A 16,389-nucleotide genomic window follows, 5' to 3' on the forward strand; every position below is an offset into this window, starting at 1 on the left:
ATCTAAATAAAATACAAAATAGGACTGGGGATGAGGCTCAGTGATCAAGTACCCTGAGTTCAATTCGCAGTCCCCCACTCCCCACGGCAGGACATTCAATATTCAATGTGCATATTCTGCAGGGGAAATTGAGGCTGGAATATGAAGTACATCCCCACACAGACAGGAGCTGGGAACCCATATCTATTTTCTGCAAGAGATAGACCATTTCTGAGTTGCCATTTATTGAAAAATAAAGACAAATCAGGGGTGTAAAATGGAATGTATTTTAAATATCACCTGTTTTGTACAGGGGACAAATCCTAGGGACTCTTTACCACTGAACTGCACCCCTAGACCTTTTCACTTTCATTTTGAAACAGGGTGCTGCTGAATTGCCCAGGCTGGCCTTCAACTTGCAATCCTCTTGCCTCGGTCTCCCCAGTCCCTGGGATTACAGGCATGCAACACTGCACCCAGGTTAGTAGCACCTTTTGATCGTAGGCAATAAACTGCCTGGCCTTTGTCCTATAGAAAGATATCAGAGGGCATCATAGTGATGCAGGACACTGACCAATGCTTTGCTTTGCCCTGGAGGGAGACACTAACTCTGTCTTCCACTGCTCACTACTGGACATCCTTGAAAAGACTGTGGAACAGGAGGACAGTCACTGTCTCATGGCAATAAGGGTGGAAATGCAAGAGGACATGGAGATTTGCCCCCAACACCCACAAGTCAACATTTATTTGAAAATGAATAAATCTGTAAAGAAGGTAATAAAAGAGCCCATGGCATGGTGCCCAGTAAAGTACCTCTCAGCCTTGAAAACAGTCCCAAGTGTGTGGGGTGAAGACATCCCAGAATGACAGAAGTGGGACTTGTTTGAGAAGAATGCAAATCTATTTTTGGGGGGGAAGGTGGGTACCAGGGATTGAACTCAGGGGTACCAAATCACTGAGCCACATCCCCAGTCCTATTTTGTATTTTGTTTAGAGACAGGTTCTCACTGAGTTGCTTAGCACCTCATTTTTGCTGAGGCTGGCTTTGAACTCATGATCCTCCTTCCTCAGCCTCCTGAGCCACTAGGATTACATGCATGTGCCACTGTGTCCAGACTGCAGATCTCATTATGGGTTTTCGTAGTTCAGAGTTGCTGAATGACTGCACACCAGCTCTAGTTGACACCCGCCAGGACCTGGCCCTGCATGTCCTCCAGCACCTCCTCCTCTCCCAACTCTCCCCATCAGTCCAACAGTAACTTTCTACACCTCCCCAACCAGGCCTCCATGTTCCAGCTCTCATCCCTGCCTGGCCCCTCACCTGAGTGACTTCGCTCTCCTCAGGCTTCACTCGGGCATCCCTTCCCACCATCCTCGCCTGCTTCCAGTTTTCCTCTCTGGTGCAGTGATGCACCTGCTTTGCACCCATAGGGCTCATGTTTATTCCCCCACTCTGCTTATCACAACAGCTGATGCTCAACCTGGATCCTTTTTACATTATCAAAGACGTGTAGATACAGAAAACCTCCAGTACATGAATTTTACTAATTAAAAATGAGTTTCCCTCCCTCCTTGTAGTGCAACCCCCATGACACTCCCCAGAGACTGATGCTGTTCCTAGTTCCTGGCTTTAGTCACCTCATATTTCATCTAATGTGCTCACAATTCCTTTTCATGGTTCTTGAGGGTCAGCTCTAACACAAGCTGTGGGATTGTTCTCAAAGTGCTTAACCTCTCTGAGCTTTTGTTTCCTCTTCAAACTTCATGAAAAGCTGATATGTTTTCATGTCAGGATTTATAAGCATCAAATAAAGTAAATACATTTGTAAACATCATGAAAATTGAAATCTTCAGGCATAATCCTTATGAATTGCCATCAAATAGAATCCTTTTCTAGTAACATGTTGAATAGAAATTGTTCTGGATATATAGGCTATTACTTCTTGCTCACTTAGCAACCCCATGCAATTTCCCCAAATATCAAAAAACTAGTCTTAAAAAGCCACATAAAGGCCCATTGGGGGTTGCTACATGATATGAAGCACTGGAGACAACTACTGTACTTAGGTGTTGAGATCTGACTTGATATCCATGTGATGGGCTGACAGATCTGGTCCATGAGAATGTCGTAGGCCAGACTCTAAGGAAATGACTAAACAGACTCCATTTTCCTCTGAGACTCCATGTTATGTAGGAAATAAGCTTCTCTCATGGGAACACCCCGCCTCTGTGCCCATCATCAGTTACTTACTGTGACATGTTTAATAATATACAATGGCAACTCCTATGTAGTGAAGAATTGCTCTCTTTTGATTCCTATTGCTCCTAAACAACGTACCATGTGAACAGTGATTGTGTGGATGTTAGCAATCATTCTTTAGTTTGTACCTAGATAAGGGTCATTTTGACCCACTTCCCCCTCTGTTGATGATCTCATGATGTTAATGTGTAATTTCGAATCACAGCAATAGACACTTATGATTAATGTGATTTTTGGTATAAGAACCTCTACAACCCTGCGGTCACGGCTGTTCCCCCAATAGCCATTTTTGGGGGCATTGTGTGAGACAGTCAGCTGGCTGGCTTAATAAAGAATCTCAAATTTGGACTTCTCAGTGGTGATCGGTCTGTTCTTAAGTTGCACCCCTCGTACCCCATAACAATCCATATGGATATCCATATGTGTAATAAACAGCACTCTACAAGAACAGGAAGAGTGTGGCTCAGAGGTAGAGCACTTGCTTGGCAAGTGTGAGCAATGGATTTGATCCTCAGCACCACATATAAATTAATGAATAAAATAAAGCTCTATCAACATCTAAAAAATATTTTTAAAAAAGAGCGGGAAAACATGACCTGTTCCTTTTACACTGAAACCAACATGTGCTATAGGAAGATACATTGTGAATAAAAATGTGTCCACGTTTTTATATATATACAGACAAAATACCCTTATTTTATTTATTTTTAAGTGGTGCAGAGGATCAAACCCAGTACCTCACACTGCTAGGTAGATGCTTTACACTGAGCCACAACCCCAGTTATAAGATCTAAATTATCAGCACCATAGCAGAAATGCCACTGGGACCTTTCCAGGGTAAACCCTCAGGAGCATGAGAGGAAAGAAGCGGAGGAGTCGGTCGGCAGGAACAAGTCCAGAAACACCCCAGCAGGGTAGCAGCTGGCTTGCCTCCTACCCAACTGTTTCTACTGTGCCCTGTAAATATTTTCATGCAGATAACTTTATTTGACTTAGCATTGCCAAGTTTTCTCAGAAAATATTTTTTACAGTAGAAATTTGTGCAGTGAAGAATAGCCACAGGCTGCAAAACCAGAGAGAATTTCACTTCAGTCCCTTGGATGCTCTGGTCGTGTGAGGCTGCTGGTGGGGGGTAGGGAGCCACAGCCAGCAGCAATAGCAGGCATGCATGTTCCTGAAGCCCCTCCTGTTTCTCAGGCTCCCTAATGTTTACACTTCACAGAACAATCCCTTCACCCTAAAAAGTTCCCCCACGATGCCCCTTTTGTGATCACCTCTACTAACCCCTGGAAACAACAATCGTTCTCCATCTTTACAGTTTGGCCCTTCCAGGAATATTCTATAAGTAGATTACACTGTACATAATCTTTCATTAGAATTTCAGGTCCTTTGTTCTCCATTTATTGAGTTTGCCTTTGAGTTCCATGGGTTGTCTACACACTCATCTCTTGATGGACATTTGCAGTGGTTCCATTTTCCAATTATTAAAAATAAAACTGCTATGAATATTCACAAACTTTTTTATGGGAAGGTAACTTTTGGGTGGGTTTTTGTTTTCTTTTGGAAAGGGGAATTTGTTTGGTACTGGGAATTGAATCCAGGGGCACTTAACCACTGAGCCACATCCCAGCCCTTTTTATTTTTTATTTTGAGACAGGGTCTCACTAAGTTGCTCAGGGCCTTGCTAAGTTGCTGAGGCTGGCTTTGAACTTGAGATCCTCCGGCCTCATTCTCACCATGACCTGCATGGTGAGGAAATAAGGAACCACCAGAGGTGTGGATTGGCTGGAAATAAAAGGACGAAAAAGTAGTATTGAGAAATAAAAACAAAATACACAAGAAATATATTTAAAGTGAGGGTTTGATGGGTGGAAAAGACCTGATGGGTCTGATCCTAACAAAGGAATAAAGTCCATCAAAGCTTTATTTATAGGGAAACAAATTAAAGGAATTTATGGTGAGGAAGTGTTCTTCGAGGTAAACAGGAAAGGAGAGGTGGTGAGAGGTAGAGACTTATAAGTTGAGCAGTAATTCTTCCTCCTCCAGGCAGCTGTTGCCTCAGGGCTAGATGGGGCACTGGTATCTCTCTGTACCTCCAGGGAGTTGCATTTGAGCCTAGGGCTGTTTGAACCAATACAGTGGTATCACAGAATTCTCTTTGAGCAGGATGTTGCCAAGGCAAAGATGTGATCTTAGATCAGTGAGATTACACTGGGAGCTCTCTGAGGGGCACACCTCCACTTAGAGATGGCTCACACGTGCCCACAATTCATTCATGGTTCCCAACACCTCAGCTTCCTGAGACACTGGAATTACAGGCATGCACTTACACCTGGTGCAACTACACCCAGCTGGGTTTATAAGAAACTGTCAACATGTTTTCTAGAACACTATACCATCCTGCATTCCCACCAGTGTTTAAAAAAATTTCCCCCTTATAGTGGACATGAGGTGGTCATTCATTGCATTCTTCATTTTCAGACCTCTAAAGTCTCATGATGTCGAACACTTTTCAAGTGCTCTTTTGCTACCTGTGTATCTTCTTTGGTAAGGTACTGCTCTCACCTGTACTGAGTTTTTCTTCTTCCTTCTTAGTTTTGAGAACTTTTCAGATACTCATATATGCTGGATATATACTTTCCATATATTTGCATGCTTGAGATACTAATCCATGTCAGAAATGGGATAGGCAAATATTTTCCCCAAAAGTTTTAAGTTTTGACAAAGTTCTATTTATTAATATTTTCTTTTATGCGTTGTGTTTTAGATGTCATATCTCCAGGCCACAAATGTTTTCTCCATTATTTTCTTATAGAAGATTTTTAGTTCTACATTTCATAGTTGATCCATTCTGATTTCAATTTTATACAAAGTATGAAGTATATTTAAATTTTTTCTGGTACAGGTATGCCTCATTCTTCCACCACTACACAGTGAGAAGACAATACTTTCCTCTACAAATTGTCTTTGGACATTTGTCAAAAATCAAATGACCAGGAGGGTATGGCAGTGCATGCCTAGAATTCCAGAGACTCGGGAGGCTGAGGCAGGAGAATTGCAAATTCAAAGACATCCTCAGGAACTTAGTGAGACACTAAGCAATTTCTCATAACCTTCTCAATAGAAAAGAATAAAAAAGGGCTGGGAATATAGCTCAGTGGTTAAGTGCTACTGGGTTCAATTCCCCATACCTAATAAATAAATGACCATAATTGGGTGGGTCTATTTCTGGTCTCTCATGGTTTGTTGATCTATATGTCCATCCATTTTCCAGTAGTTAACACTGTCTTTTGAAGATGGTGTCATGATAATTCTTAAAATCAAGGAGTGCAAGTACTCAAATATTTTTTTTTCCAGCATAGTTATGTCTGCTCTGTTTTGATTCTATACAGATTTTAGAATTTACTGGTTTGTATTTACACATTTTCCTGCTGGGAACCTTGTTTAGAGTTGTACTAAATCCATATATCAATGTAAGGCAAAGTCATTGTCATTTGCATCCATTTCAGGAGGGTGTCACAGGAAGTCTCTCCTTACCACTCCACCAGTGGGGGAGGTAGGAGACTTTCTACCTCAGCCACTTGTGGCTCAGCTGCAGGGTGTAAAACTGCCTGCCTGCCACACAGTGTTGCTTAGGTGTTGATGAAGTGTCCATCACTCTCACTGCAGTCATGGGGACACTTTGGTTTGAGTATCATTCTGGGCAAGGGGAACTGGCACCTGGCACCCGTGGCTCACCTTGCTTTCTCTGTCTACAAGTAATAAACTCTGACTCTACAGAGGCCATGCTGGTTTTTTACGGGCAGAATTTATCAGCCTTGATTCTTCCTTGACAGCAGGTTCTGTAGGACTTTCCATGTAGACACTTCAGTTACAGAGATTAATTCTCCTGCTGATCAACCTTATTATTTTCCACCACACTTTGTTCTGTTCACCTGGGGATTTCTATTTCATGTGGTCATGAACTTCTGTGTTGCTGGTTCGGAGTCATCATGCTAATTAGCTAAGAAGGAAATGATCTGTTTTCCCAGAGCAGTTTTGTATAAACGAGTGTGTGGCAGTGGGACAAGGGTGTTCTTTACACGCAGCAGTCCTGTTGGGGTGCAGGGGCCAGGAGAAGGCATGGGGAGAATCTGACACCCACACAGACACATCTTCAGGAGAGGAGGGCGAGGCTGTATGTGTGGCAGATAACTCAAGTACTGCACATCTGATTTAGAGAGGAGGAGGAGAACAGGGTTCTCCCTGATGTCATAAAGCACTACTGTGGCTGTAAAGCTTCTGCCTGACCCCTCCTTCACCCTCCCAGCCTTTTCACTGTGACTCAGAGGAAGCCCTTGGAATATAGGGTAGTGGGGCCACAGTCAGAATATTGCCGGGATAGCTTATCACACACACAGTAGTGATGGTGACAATGGAATAAGAGTAAGAAACAGGAGCGGGGCATTTTTAGGCCAAAAATTTAGCAAACAAATAAAGGCACTGCCCTTCCCTCTGTGAATTCCAGAGCTCTGTCTTATGTCTCTCTGTTCCTTTTTTGTTCTCCCTAGCTTCTGCTCTCCCTCCAGTTCATATTGAAACTTTGTAATTCCCCAACCCCAAATACCTGAAGAATCCTACACAGTTCCAATGTAGAAGTGGACCTAGTTGTAGATGAAGAAAACCTTTGAAACTTCCAAGATGAGGAGAATGGGAAACCTAGAAACAGCTAGTTGCTGGTGGGTGGCGTGCACACAAAACTGGGGTTCTGTCAGCAGCATTGAAAAAGAAGCAATAACCAGAGTCACAAGTTTGAAAAAGTTTCCAGGATAGGATGTGTCAGCCAATTTGAAAACTAATATGTGGTTTCATCTGTGGGTTTTTCCTACCACACAGATCCTTGTGCCCAACCCTTCCAGCAACAGCACTGCTCTGTTGTAATGCAAGATGGAAATGTCCTGCTGTAGGTTCCTCTCTAGGTGTTTCCATAACCCTTTATAAGCCACAGATCAAGGTCCTAGATAGCTGTGCTGCTGCTCTGCCTCCCTCTGCTCTGCAGCCTAACCAGAACCATGCAGCTCAGAATCTTTGGTAAGGACACTCCAGCCCCAAGTTGAGCCTGAGTGTTCTCTCACCCCTTTGTCCCTCTGAACCTCGAATTCAGTTCTCTCCTCTGTATTCAGTTCTCAGTTTCCCACCTGGTGATTACTCCGCTGTCTTCCCTGACTGCCCTGCATCCTCTCTGCCCACCTGCAAATTTCAGAGGCTTCACTCTTCCCAGACCCCTCCCTGCATTTCCTCACCTGCCAGAACAGACCCCAGGACCTAAAATCCACTCCATCATTACCAGTAACCCAAGAAGCAGCAGCTCAGTGACATCACCCTGGGACCCTCGAGCAGGACCAGTTGGCTACACTCCCAGCATCACATTCATTTCCCTCTATTCTCAGTTTCTGTCTTCGTTGTTGGACTCCTGAGGTTGGACTCAGAAGGATTCACAGGTGAGGACAGGGGGTGAGGAGGTGCCACTGGTGGGGGGTCCTACGCTGGCCCTTGGAGCCCACCCAACTCTGACTCTTCCAGATACTGGCCCATGGCTGTGCCAGCCAGCGCCCAGGTGTGGGGACCAGACCTACGACCCCTTGGAGCAGTGCTGTGACAATGACACCATCCTGCCCCTGAATGCAACCCGGCTGTGTGTCCCCAACTGCATCTTCTATCCCTGCTTCCAGCACTGCTGCCTGGAGTCCCCGGGCTCTCAGAATCAGGCAGTGGTGACATTCAAGGTCCCAGGCATGAAGTCCGACTGCAGGTCCTCCCCCATCTCTAAGATTTGTGCCCAGGTAAGTCTGTGATTCCAGCCCAGGCTGGGGGAGGGGCAGCAGGGGACAGAGCTTGGTTGCAGCCCCTGTTGAGGCTCCACCTCCCATCCCTGAATAATCATGTGACTCCCCCAATTCCCTCTGTCTCTTGTCCCTCCCCCTCCCCCCTGCCCCTCTGCTGTCTCCCCTCCTCTTTCTGCAGGAACACCACCCAACCAGCCCTTGGCCAGATCTGACTTCGTCTAGACCACCCTGGGGAGCAGAATCTGGTATCTAGTTGAGGTTTTTAATGATTGCTGTGGTCTGAGTCCCCCATGTTCATGTGGTGGAATCTTAATTCTTCAGTGCTGGAGTGACTCCTAGAGACGGGGAGGTTGGGAGTAGGTGGGAACGTTGAGGTCACAGGAATGGAGCCCTCGTGAATGTCTTAGTGCCATCTGGTAGGAGTGAGTTCTCCTTCTCCCCAGATTCATTACCTTGAGAGCGGGTTGTTATACAAGGCTGCTCCTCATGCTTTTTCTACTCTCAATGCACCCACTGCCCTTCCACCTTCCACAGGGAGTTGAGGTAGCATGTGGCCCTCGCCATTTGTTGCTGTGTGAATTGTACTTTCCAGACTCCAGAACCATGAGCCAGAATAAATTTCTTTCCTTATAAACTTCCCAATCTTGGGCATTTTGTTATAGCAACAGAAACAAACCAAGGTAACCATATCACTTCTTATACCCTTAAATTTCCTAGAAACTGAAAACAGAAAGCATGTGTTTTTTGAAATTGTTTATAGATGGTTTTTTTAAGCTACAAAATTCTAGTAACAAAACTTAATCTATTGAAGCTAATTATCCTTTTATTTTCTTTTTGGAAATTCCTATTTTGCTGGTGCCATATGAAAGTACCTAATCTTGACTATTAAGGAAGCAGATATAGGGTTCATAGGGAAGTTTGAATGGAGAGAGGGATTTAGTGAATTACCTACATGTTCAAGAGACAATAGTGGCTTTACTCCAGCCAAACCTCAGCAAAGACCAGTGGAGAACTTCCCACACTTACTTGACTTCAAGGTGTAAATCTGAATCCCCCTGGTATTCATCCATTTTCCATTACTCTAAACAGATCCCTGGGGCTGTCTATGGAAGGCCCAAATGGTTATAGTTAGCCTCCCTAACCAAGACTTCCAGTGGGCTATGTTTTTAGTGCATAATCAAGGTCATAAACACTGATTCGGCATATGTGTTCAAACTCATAAACACAGGCTTGTGAGCATGCACCAACTGATGTAACCTGTTGGCCATATACCTTCTTTGTCTGGCCTGCAAATATAAAAGACCTATGAAAAAGATCTATGGGGTTACATGGAACTGGCAGGGAGTTAAAGCTGGAGAAAGGGGCTGGTTAAAGACTTTTGCCACCTCTGAATAAAGCATTTCTATTAATCCAACCGCATATTGCATCTTCTCCCACCTGCCAGAATCCCAAATCTGTTTACTAGGTCTGGGCCTCCACCCTGACAATGAATGAAGTTGGCAGGATATTCCAAAGGTAAGAGATGCATTGACCCTGGTAAACGGAGGGGCTTGTGACCACCAAGCAGCATGTAGCATTTGGTGGCCAAGGTTCTAATATCGTGGACTCCTATGTAGAGTTAAGATATAGTGAATGGATTCCTGATTGCCCTGTGGTGAACAGGGACCCAGCAAAATGGACTGTGACCTGACTATCTTCTTCCACTTGCCAAGATTCCAAATATGTTTCCTGGATCTGTGCCTCCCCTGTCACAGACTGATAGTATTCCTTCCATTCATTTTCCTGCAAATGACATAATTTCATTTTTCTTTATGGCTATAAAAACTCTATTGTGTCCATATATCACATTTTCTTTGTACATCCATTTATGGACACCTAGGCTGGTTCCATAGTTTGGCTATTGTGAATTGTGCTGCTATAAACCTGAGTATGCAAATATCACTGTAGTAAGATGACTTAAATTCTTTGGGATAAATTTTGAGAAGTGGGATAGCTGGGCCATATGGTGGTTCTATGCCTCATCTTTTCAGGAAATCATACTGATTCCCACAGTGGTTGTACTAATTAACAATTCCACCAACAGTATAAGAGTTCCTTTTCCTCCACATCTTCTCCAGTATTTGTTATTATTTGTATTCTTGATGTCTGCCATCCTGACCGGTGTGAGATGAAATCTCAATGTAGTTTTGAATTGCATTTCCCTACTAGCTAATGATGTTGAACGTTTTTTTCATATGTTTGTTGGTCATTTGTATTTATTCTTCTGAGAAGTGTCTAATTCCTTTGTCCACTTATTAACTGGGTTGTTTGATTTTTTTTTTATGTAAAGTTTTTGGAGTTCTTTATTCTAGATATTAATCCTGTGTCAGAAGAGAAGCTAGCAAAGATTTTCTCCCATTCTGCATTTCTCTCTTCACATTCTAAATTTTTTCCTTTGCTATGCAGAAGCATTTTAATTTTATGCCATCCTGTATCTTAACTCTTGGCATTATTTCCCAAACTTTAGGGGTCTTATTGAGAAAGTCATTGCCTGTACTTTCTGCTGGAGTGTCAACCCTAAGTTTTCTTCTAGGAGTTGCATAGATTTTGGTCTATTCCTAGGTCTTTTCTGTCCATTTGAGATGATTTTTGTTTAGGGTGAGAGATAAAGATCTGGTTTCATTCTTTGACATATGGATTACCTTTTTTCCCATTACCTTTCTTTCTTTCTTTCTTTCTTTCTTTCTTTCTTTCTTTCTTTTTCTTTCTTTGTTCTTGGAATTGAACCCAGGTGCATTTAACCACATCCCCAGCTCTTTTTACTTTTTATTTAGGAACAGGGTCTCCCTAAGTTACTTAGGGCCTCTCCAAGTTGCTGAGGCTGACTTTGAACTTGCAATGCTCATTCCTCAGCCTTCCAAGCCCCTAGGATTATAGGTAGGGGCCTGTAATCCCAGAGGCTTAGGAAGAAACGAAATCATCTTACTACAGTGATATACACATACCCAGCTTTATAGCAGCATGATTCACAATAGTCAAAGGCTCTTTACTCCAATGTATGTTTATGGCACCTTTGTCAAGTGTCAGATGACTATAGATGTGTGGGTTTATCTCTGCGTTGTCTACTCTATACCACTGATGCCTGTTTTTATGTGAGCACTGTGCAGTTTTTGTGACCAAAGCGCTGTAGAATAACTTGAAATCAGGTGTTGTGATGACTCCATCATTGCTTTTTTGACTTAGAATTGCTTTGGATGTTCTGGGTCTTTTATTCTTCCAAATGAATTTTGGGACTATTTCAAAATGTATACTTGTGCCAGATATATATATATATGGAAAGATAGATATAATTTGGAATTTATTTATATAATATATATTTTATTATATTTATTTTATTAATTATATTTTATATATACTTATATATAATGGTATTTTAATGTTTTGTCTGAAATCTATGGTAACTTGTGGAGATTGTGCAAGAAACTAAAGTGGTTGCGTAACTTGTATGTAATTTGAAATATTTGCAAGTGAAGCATTGGGGTGCCTACACCCACAGTCCCACCTACTTGGGAGATTGAGGCAGGAGGATTGCTTAAATCCAGGAGTTCAGGCCTATCTGGTCAGCATAAGAACATTCTGTCTCAAAAACAAAAGTAAAACTAAAAGATTGCTGAGTACAGTGGCACACACCTGTAATTCCAGCAGCTCAGGAGACTGAGGCAGGAGGATTGTGAGTTCAAAGCTTTTCTCAGCAAAAGCAAGGTGCTAATCAACTCAATGAAACCCTGTCTCTAAATAAAATACAGAATAGGGCTGGGGATGTGGTTTAGTGGTCGAGTGCCCCTGAGTTCAATCCCTGGTTCCAAAAAAGAAAAACTAAAAGATTATCTGTAACTTCAACTTTCAATTACAAGGAAATTTTCATTTTAAAATTACCTTTTTTTTTAGTAATAGATTCATCCAAACTTTATATGAAAAGTGTTAAATCTGATTATTATTATTATTATTATTATTATTATTTTAATTTCCATTTCTGACCCTGTGAACATTTGTAGCAGCTTCAACCAGAGGTTCTAAACTCCTTGAAGAATTCTCATAATTTCCTGATATGCTTTGTTTTATTGCAAAGTACACATGTAGGATTTTAAATCAACTTTATTAAGGTATAGTTTAACTTTTAACATTTTAACAGAACATTTAAATAAGCATTGATAAATTGACCTGTACCAGAGTAATGTACCACCACAATCAAGATGGAGTTCCTTTATGTTTCATCATAGTCAATCTCATCTCTCACCCCAGACTCCAGGAAAACACACATTTGATAATTCTCATGATAGATTAATATGGTACTTGAGTAAAACCAGTATCATCAACTAATGGGAACACGATATAAAGCCCAAACAAAACCAGGGATGTGTAGTTCATTGATTTTTTGACAAAGCTGCCAAGAACGGGCAGGGGAATGGACATTTTCATCAACAGGTTTCAGGAAAAATTGGAAAGTTATCTCACAAATATGGTCAAAATCAACTCAGTTTGGATAAAGCACTCCAATGTAAGATTCGAGAGTGTAAGGAGAAAACCTGGGGGAAAATCCACAACACTGGTTTTAGAAATGATTTTATAGATAGCACTCCTAAAGGACAGGTAATAAAAGCAAGAATAAATAAGTGGGTTTGCATGACACTAAAATAATTCTATACTATAAAGGAAAGAATTAGTTGACCATAGAGACATACCCACAGGTTGGGAAAAATATTTGAAAATCATGTTTCTAATAAGCAAATAATATCCAAAATGTAAATGGAACTTAAATAACTCAATATCAAGAAAATGATAATCTGAGACATTTTTAAATTGGTTGATGTTTTTTGTTTATTGATGAATTTTAAGAGTTCTTTGTACATTTTTGATAACTGTTCCTTATTGGATATGTCTTTTGCAAATTTTTTTTCAATGTCTTCCCATTCTCTTGAAAACTTTTTTCAGAGAACAGAACACTTGTTTTTAATGATGTCCAGCTTCTCGGTCATTTCTTGCATAGATCATGTCTTTGGTATTGTATCTAAAAGTTGTCGCCATATCCAAAGTCATGTAGGTTTTCTCCTATGCTGTCTTGCAGGGGTTTTGTAGTTCTGCATTTTATATTTAGTACTCTGATCCATTTTGAGACAATATTGTGAAAGGTCTAGGTCTGTGCCTAGATTCACTTTCTTGCATATGGATGACAAGTTGTTTTAGCACCATTTGTTGAAAAGATTATCATTGCTCCATTATATTGCCTTTGCTCAGTTGTGAGTTCCTATAAATGTCAAAAAGAAAGTGACATTCTTCTGAGATATAATGATGGAACAGAAAGAGCGTAGACATTCCCATTTCAAAGTGAAGAATAGCAAGAAAGGATTGAACCAAAGTAAGACCAAACATCAACAGGCCAAACATTAAATCTTCATGTTCCATATATGCCCCCTGAGGCACACTGTGGCAGTGTTACCAGAGTCCTAGAGCAGAGGCCCAACATGGGGGTCCCAACAAATTGGGTCTGGCCACTCACCCTAAACTCTACATGGAAAAGGTAGAGGTGAAATTAGAAAAGGAACTTTATTCAGTGTAGTTACACCAGAAATAAAGAGGGACCTTGCACCCTTAGCCCTTTCTTTGAGAGGCTGGCAATGATTTTAATACTTTGTAGAAAAGGGAATGAGGGCAAGTGTTGGGGTCCTGTGTAGCTGAAAACTTTGCACAGCTGGAAAAGCAGGTAATTTTGTCAGGCATAGTCCAGTTCATCATTATGTCATGATTGGTTAGTCAGGGCTTTGTCCTGGGATAATAAGAAACTTACTGTTTGGGGGTGGGTAATTTTCCCTCATCACAAGATGCTTATAAATAAGACCCATTGTTCCTGAAATCCAAAATGACTCAAAGCAAAGGAAATAGATGCAAAATGGAGGCAGACATGCCAAGATTTTTATCCTGTATCTTTTTAGCTACCCATTGGACACTTTCAGGCCCATGTGAAGAGTCTAAGTCCTATGGCAGCAGGAAGTGTTTTCCAAGGGTCTGACAAGACTTTTCCCAGTGGTTTTGCTGGTTGCAGTCTACGTGGCCACTCTCCTGGGCTGGCTTCCCTCTGCAGGCATCCCACATTCCTGGCATCTCTCTCCCTGAGGTCTCCAGTGCAGCCTCAACTCACTCTCATGGCTCCACTCGTCACCCAGTCGGGGAGACTTGCAGGGACTCCCACTCTGGGCCACACTTCCCCACCTCCCAGGCTTTTCTTTGAAATCGTGGTGGAAGCCTCCATGACTGTTGCATTCTGTAGGCCTGAAAAACCAGCATTACAGACACTGGGCATCACCAAGCTCTGATGCTTGTGGGAGCTAAACCTGGGTCCAGTGACCAACAGTTACAACCACCTGTGGATTCCTGGCTCCCTGAACATGAACAAAAAAATATTCCCTAAGTGCTTTTGGGTGTTCCAGGGTTCTTTTCTCAGTAGACTCTGCCCTGAAAAGTCTTTGAAACAAGTTTGCATTTCTACACCTTTGGGCTTGTGATGAGTGGAGTGGCCCTGCAGATTCCTGAAATGGCCTCCAGCATCCTTCCTCTTTTCCCAAGGTAAAGCACTTTGCTTTTTATTGATACTAGAAACCAAACCCTGCCCTCCTTGACAACATCTTTAAGCATGCTCCTTTTCTGGCCAAATGAAAAGATTCCAAAATCTTTCTATTCTACTCCTTTTGCTTTAAAACTTGCTAAAGTTTGGTCTAAAAGAAGTCAGTAATATTCAGGGATGAACCATTTGCTGATTTGAAATTTTCTCCAGCAGATAAATTAGTCCATCAACATTAAGCTCAGCCTCCTTCAAAGTCTCAGGAAATGGACAGACTGCAATCAGATTTTTTGCCATGGTGTAGCAAGGAAGGCCTCTCGTCCCTCTTTTATCTGAAAACTCATCAGCATAGTCTTTATTGTCCACATTTTTTATCAGCAATCTGTTCTTCTGAACCCTCACCAGGATTGCCTAGTAAGTTTATTTATAGTATTCTAGACTTTTCTAGACTGCTCCTCAAACTTTCCAAACTCCTCCTGCAAACCAAAATCTCTTCCACATCATTAGGTGTATGACAATGGCAAAGACCACCCCAGTTTTCATACCAATTTCCTGTTAACTTTCCATTACTGTAACAAATATCTAAGACAACCAACTTATAAAGAAAACAATATTTAGTTTGGTTGACAGTTTTGGAAGTTTCATAACACAACTGATGGTTTAAATTACTTTTGGGCTTGTGGTGAGACGACAAATCATGGCAGAGCAGAACTGCTCACCTTGTAGCTACGATGTGAAAGAGAAGGAAACTGGACTCTCACAATTCCCTTTGAGGTGATGCCCCAGTGATCTCCCATTGGCACTGCTAAAGGTTCCACCACCTCCAAATAATGCCAAACTGAGATCAAGCCTTTAGCACATGGGCCTTTGGGAAACATTCCAGATCAAAACTCTAAATACAGGATAGAGGCTCATATGTATAAGTGCTCTTCAGGTGGGGTTGGAGTGTAACTATGGTCCATTTTATACTTTGAGTACACCCACTGCTGCTCTGCCTCTGCAACTTCTGTTTTAAATGGATATGTTTCTTTCTCTTCCTCTCTCCCTGCTCCTCCCTAGGCTCTCCCCTTCTCTAATCTCAGGGGAAACAGGATTACCTTTATTCCTCACTAAAGGCAGATTTATCTCTCCCTGAGTACACACTCACCATAGGAATAAAGTAATCCAGACCTTGGGGATGGCACCAGAAAATCTCAGAAATGACCATCTCCCAAATTAACAAGTGAATTACACTCCAACAGAGAACATGTGAAATGGAGTCTTTGAGTTGCCTCTTTAAAAGTCACCTGTTTTAGCTAATGAGCAGAAAATCACAGTTTCTGGAACAGGAATCCCAAATGTTTGTCCTTTGCTAACAAAGCAATAAATCTTCTTTTTCCTTTTTCTCAAAATCAAGTCCTCATTATCAGAATGGCACTGGAGACAAGGACCTAGTTTTCAGGAGGAACAGCCTCACTTCGTTCCTGGAGACTTAAGCTCCACAACAGACATCTTCTGGGTGCCAAGTACCCACAAGAGCAGGACTCAATATGTCACCATGTGGAGATCCAAGGAGGTCTCCAAGAGCAGAGGCCCCCACCGCTCAGAAAGAAGCTGTTAAGCTGTTGCCATTTGGGGGTCTGAGGTGGTCTCCAGGAGTGGAGGAGACCTCTGCTAGGACCCTCCAAGTTCATGACCACATTGCAGAGAACTTAAGGACCTGTTGGGTATGAGTCATGGAACAAAAGAAG

The 16,389-nt window shown here is 42.1% G+C and overlaps 1 protein-coding gene across 1 annotated transcript; it reads left to right on the forward strand.

The window, feature by feature from the left end:
- The first annotated feature begins 7,250 nt into the window (after positions 1 to 7,250).
- On the forward strand, positions 7,251 to 14,414 carry LOC124966152 (insulin growth factor-like family member 4). The gene is made up of 4 exons (XM_047527207.1): positions 7,251 to 7,309; positions 7,669 to 7,719; positions 7,802 to 8,061; positions 14,265 to 14,414. The coding sequence occupies exons 1-4, from the start codon at positions 7,291 to 7,293 to the stop codon at positions 14,412 to 14,414; spliced, it is 480 nt and encodes a 159-aa protein (XP_047383163.1). The 5' UTR covers positions 7,251 to 7,290.
- The last annotated feature ends 1,975 nt before the right edge of the window (positions 14,415 to 16,389 follow it).

This window comes from Sciurus carolinensis, chromosome 16 (genome assembly GCF_902686445.1).
Source record: "Sciurus carolinensis chromosome 16, mSciCar1.2, whole genome shotgun sequence".
In the NCBI taxonomy this organism is placed as follows: domain Eukaryota; kingdom Metazoa; phylum Chordata; class Mammalia; order Rodentia; family Sciuridae; genus Sciurus; species Sciurus carolinensis.

Bases quoted from the DNA above. Each gene is read 5' to 3' on its own strand.
- LOC124966152 (XM_047527207.1), top strand. The intron at 7,720-7,801 runs GTGAGGACAGGG...TGACTCTTCCAG, and splicing joins GGACTCAGAAGGATTCACAG to ATACTGGCCCATGGCTGTGC. The intron at 8,062-14,264 runs GTAAGTCTGTGA...CTCGTCACCCAG, and splicing joins TCTCTAAGATTTGTGCCCAG to TCGGGGAGACTTGCAGGGAC.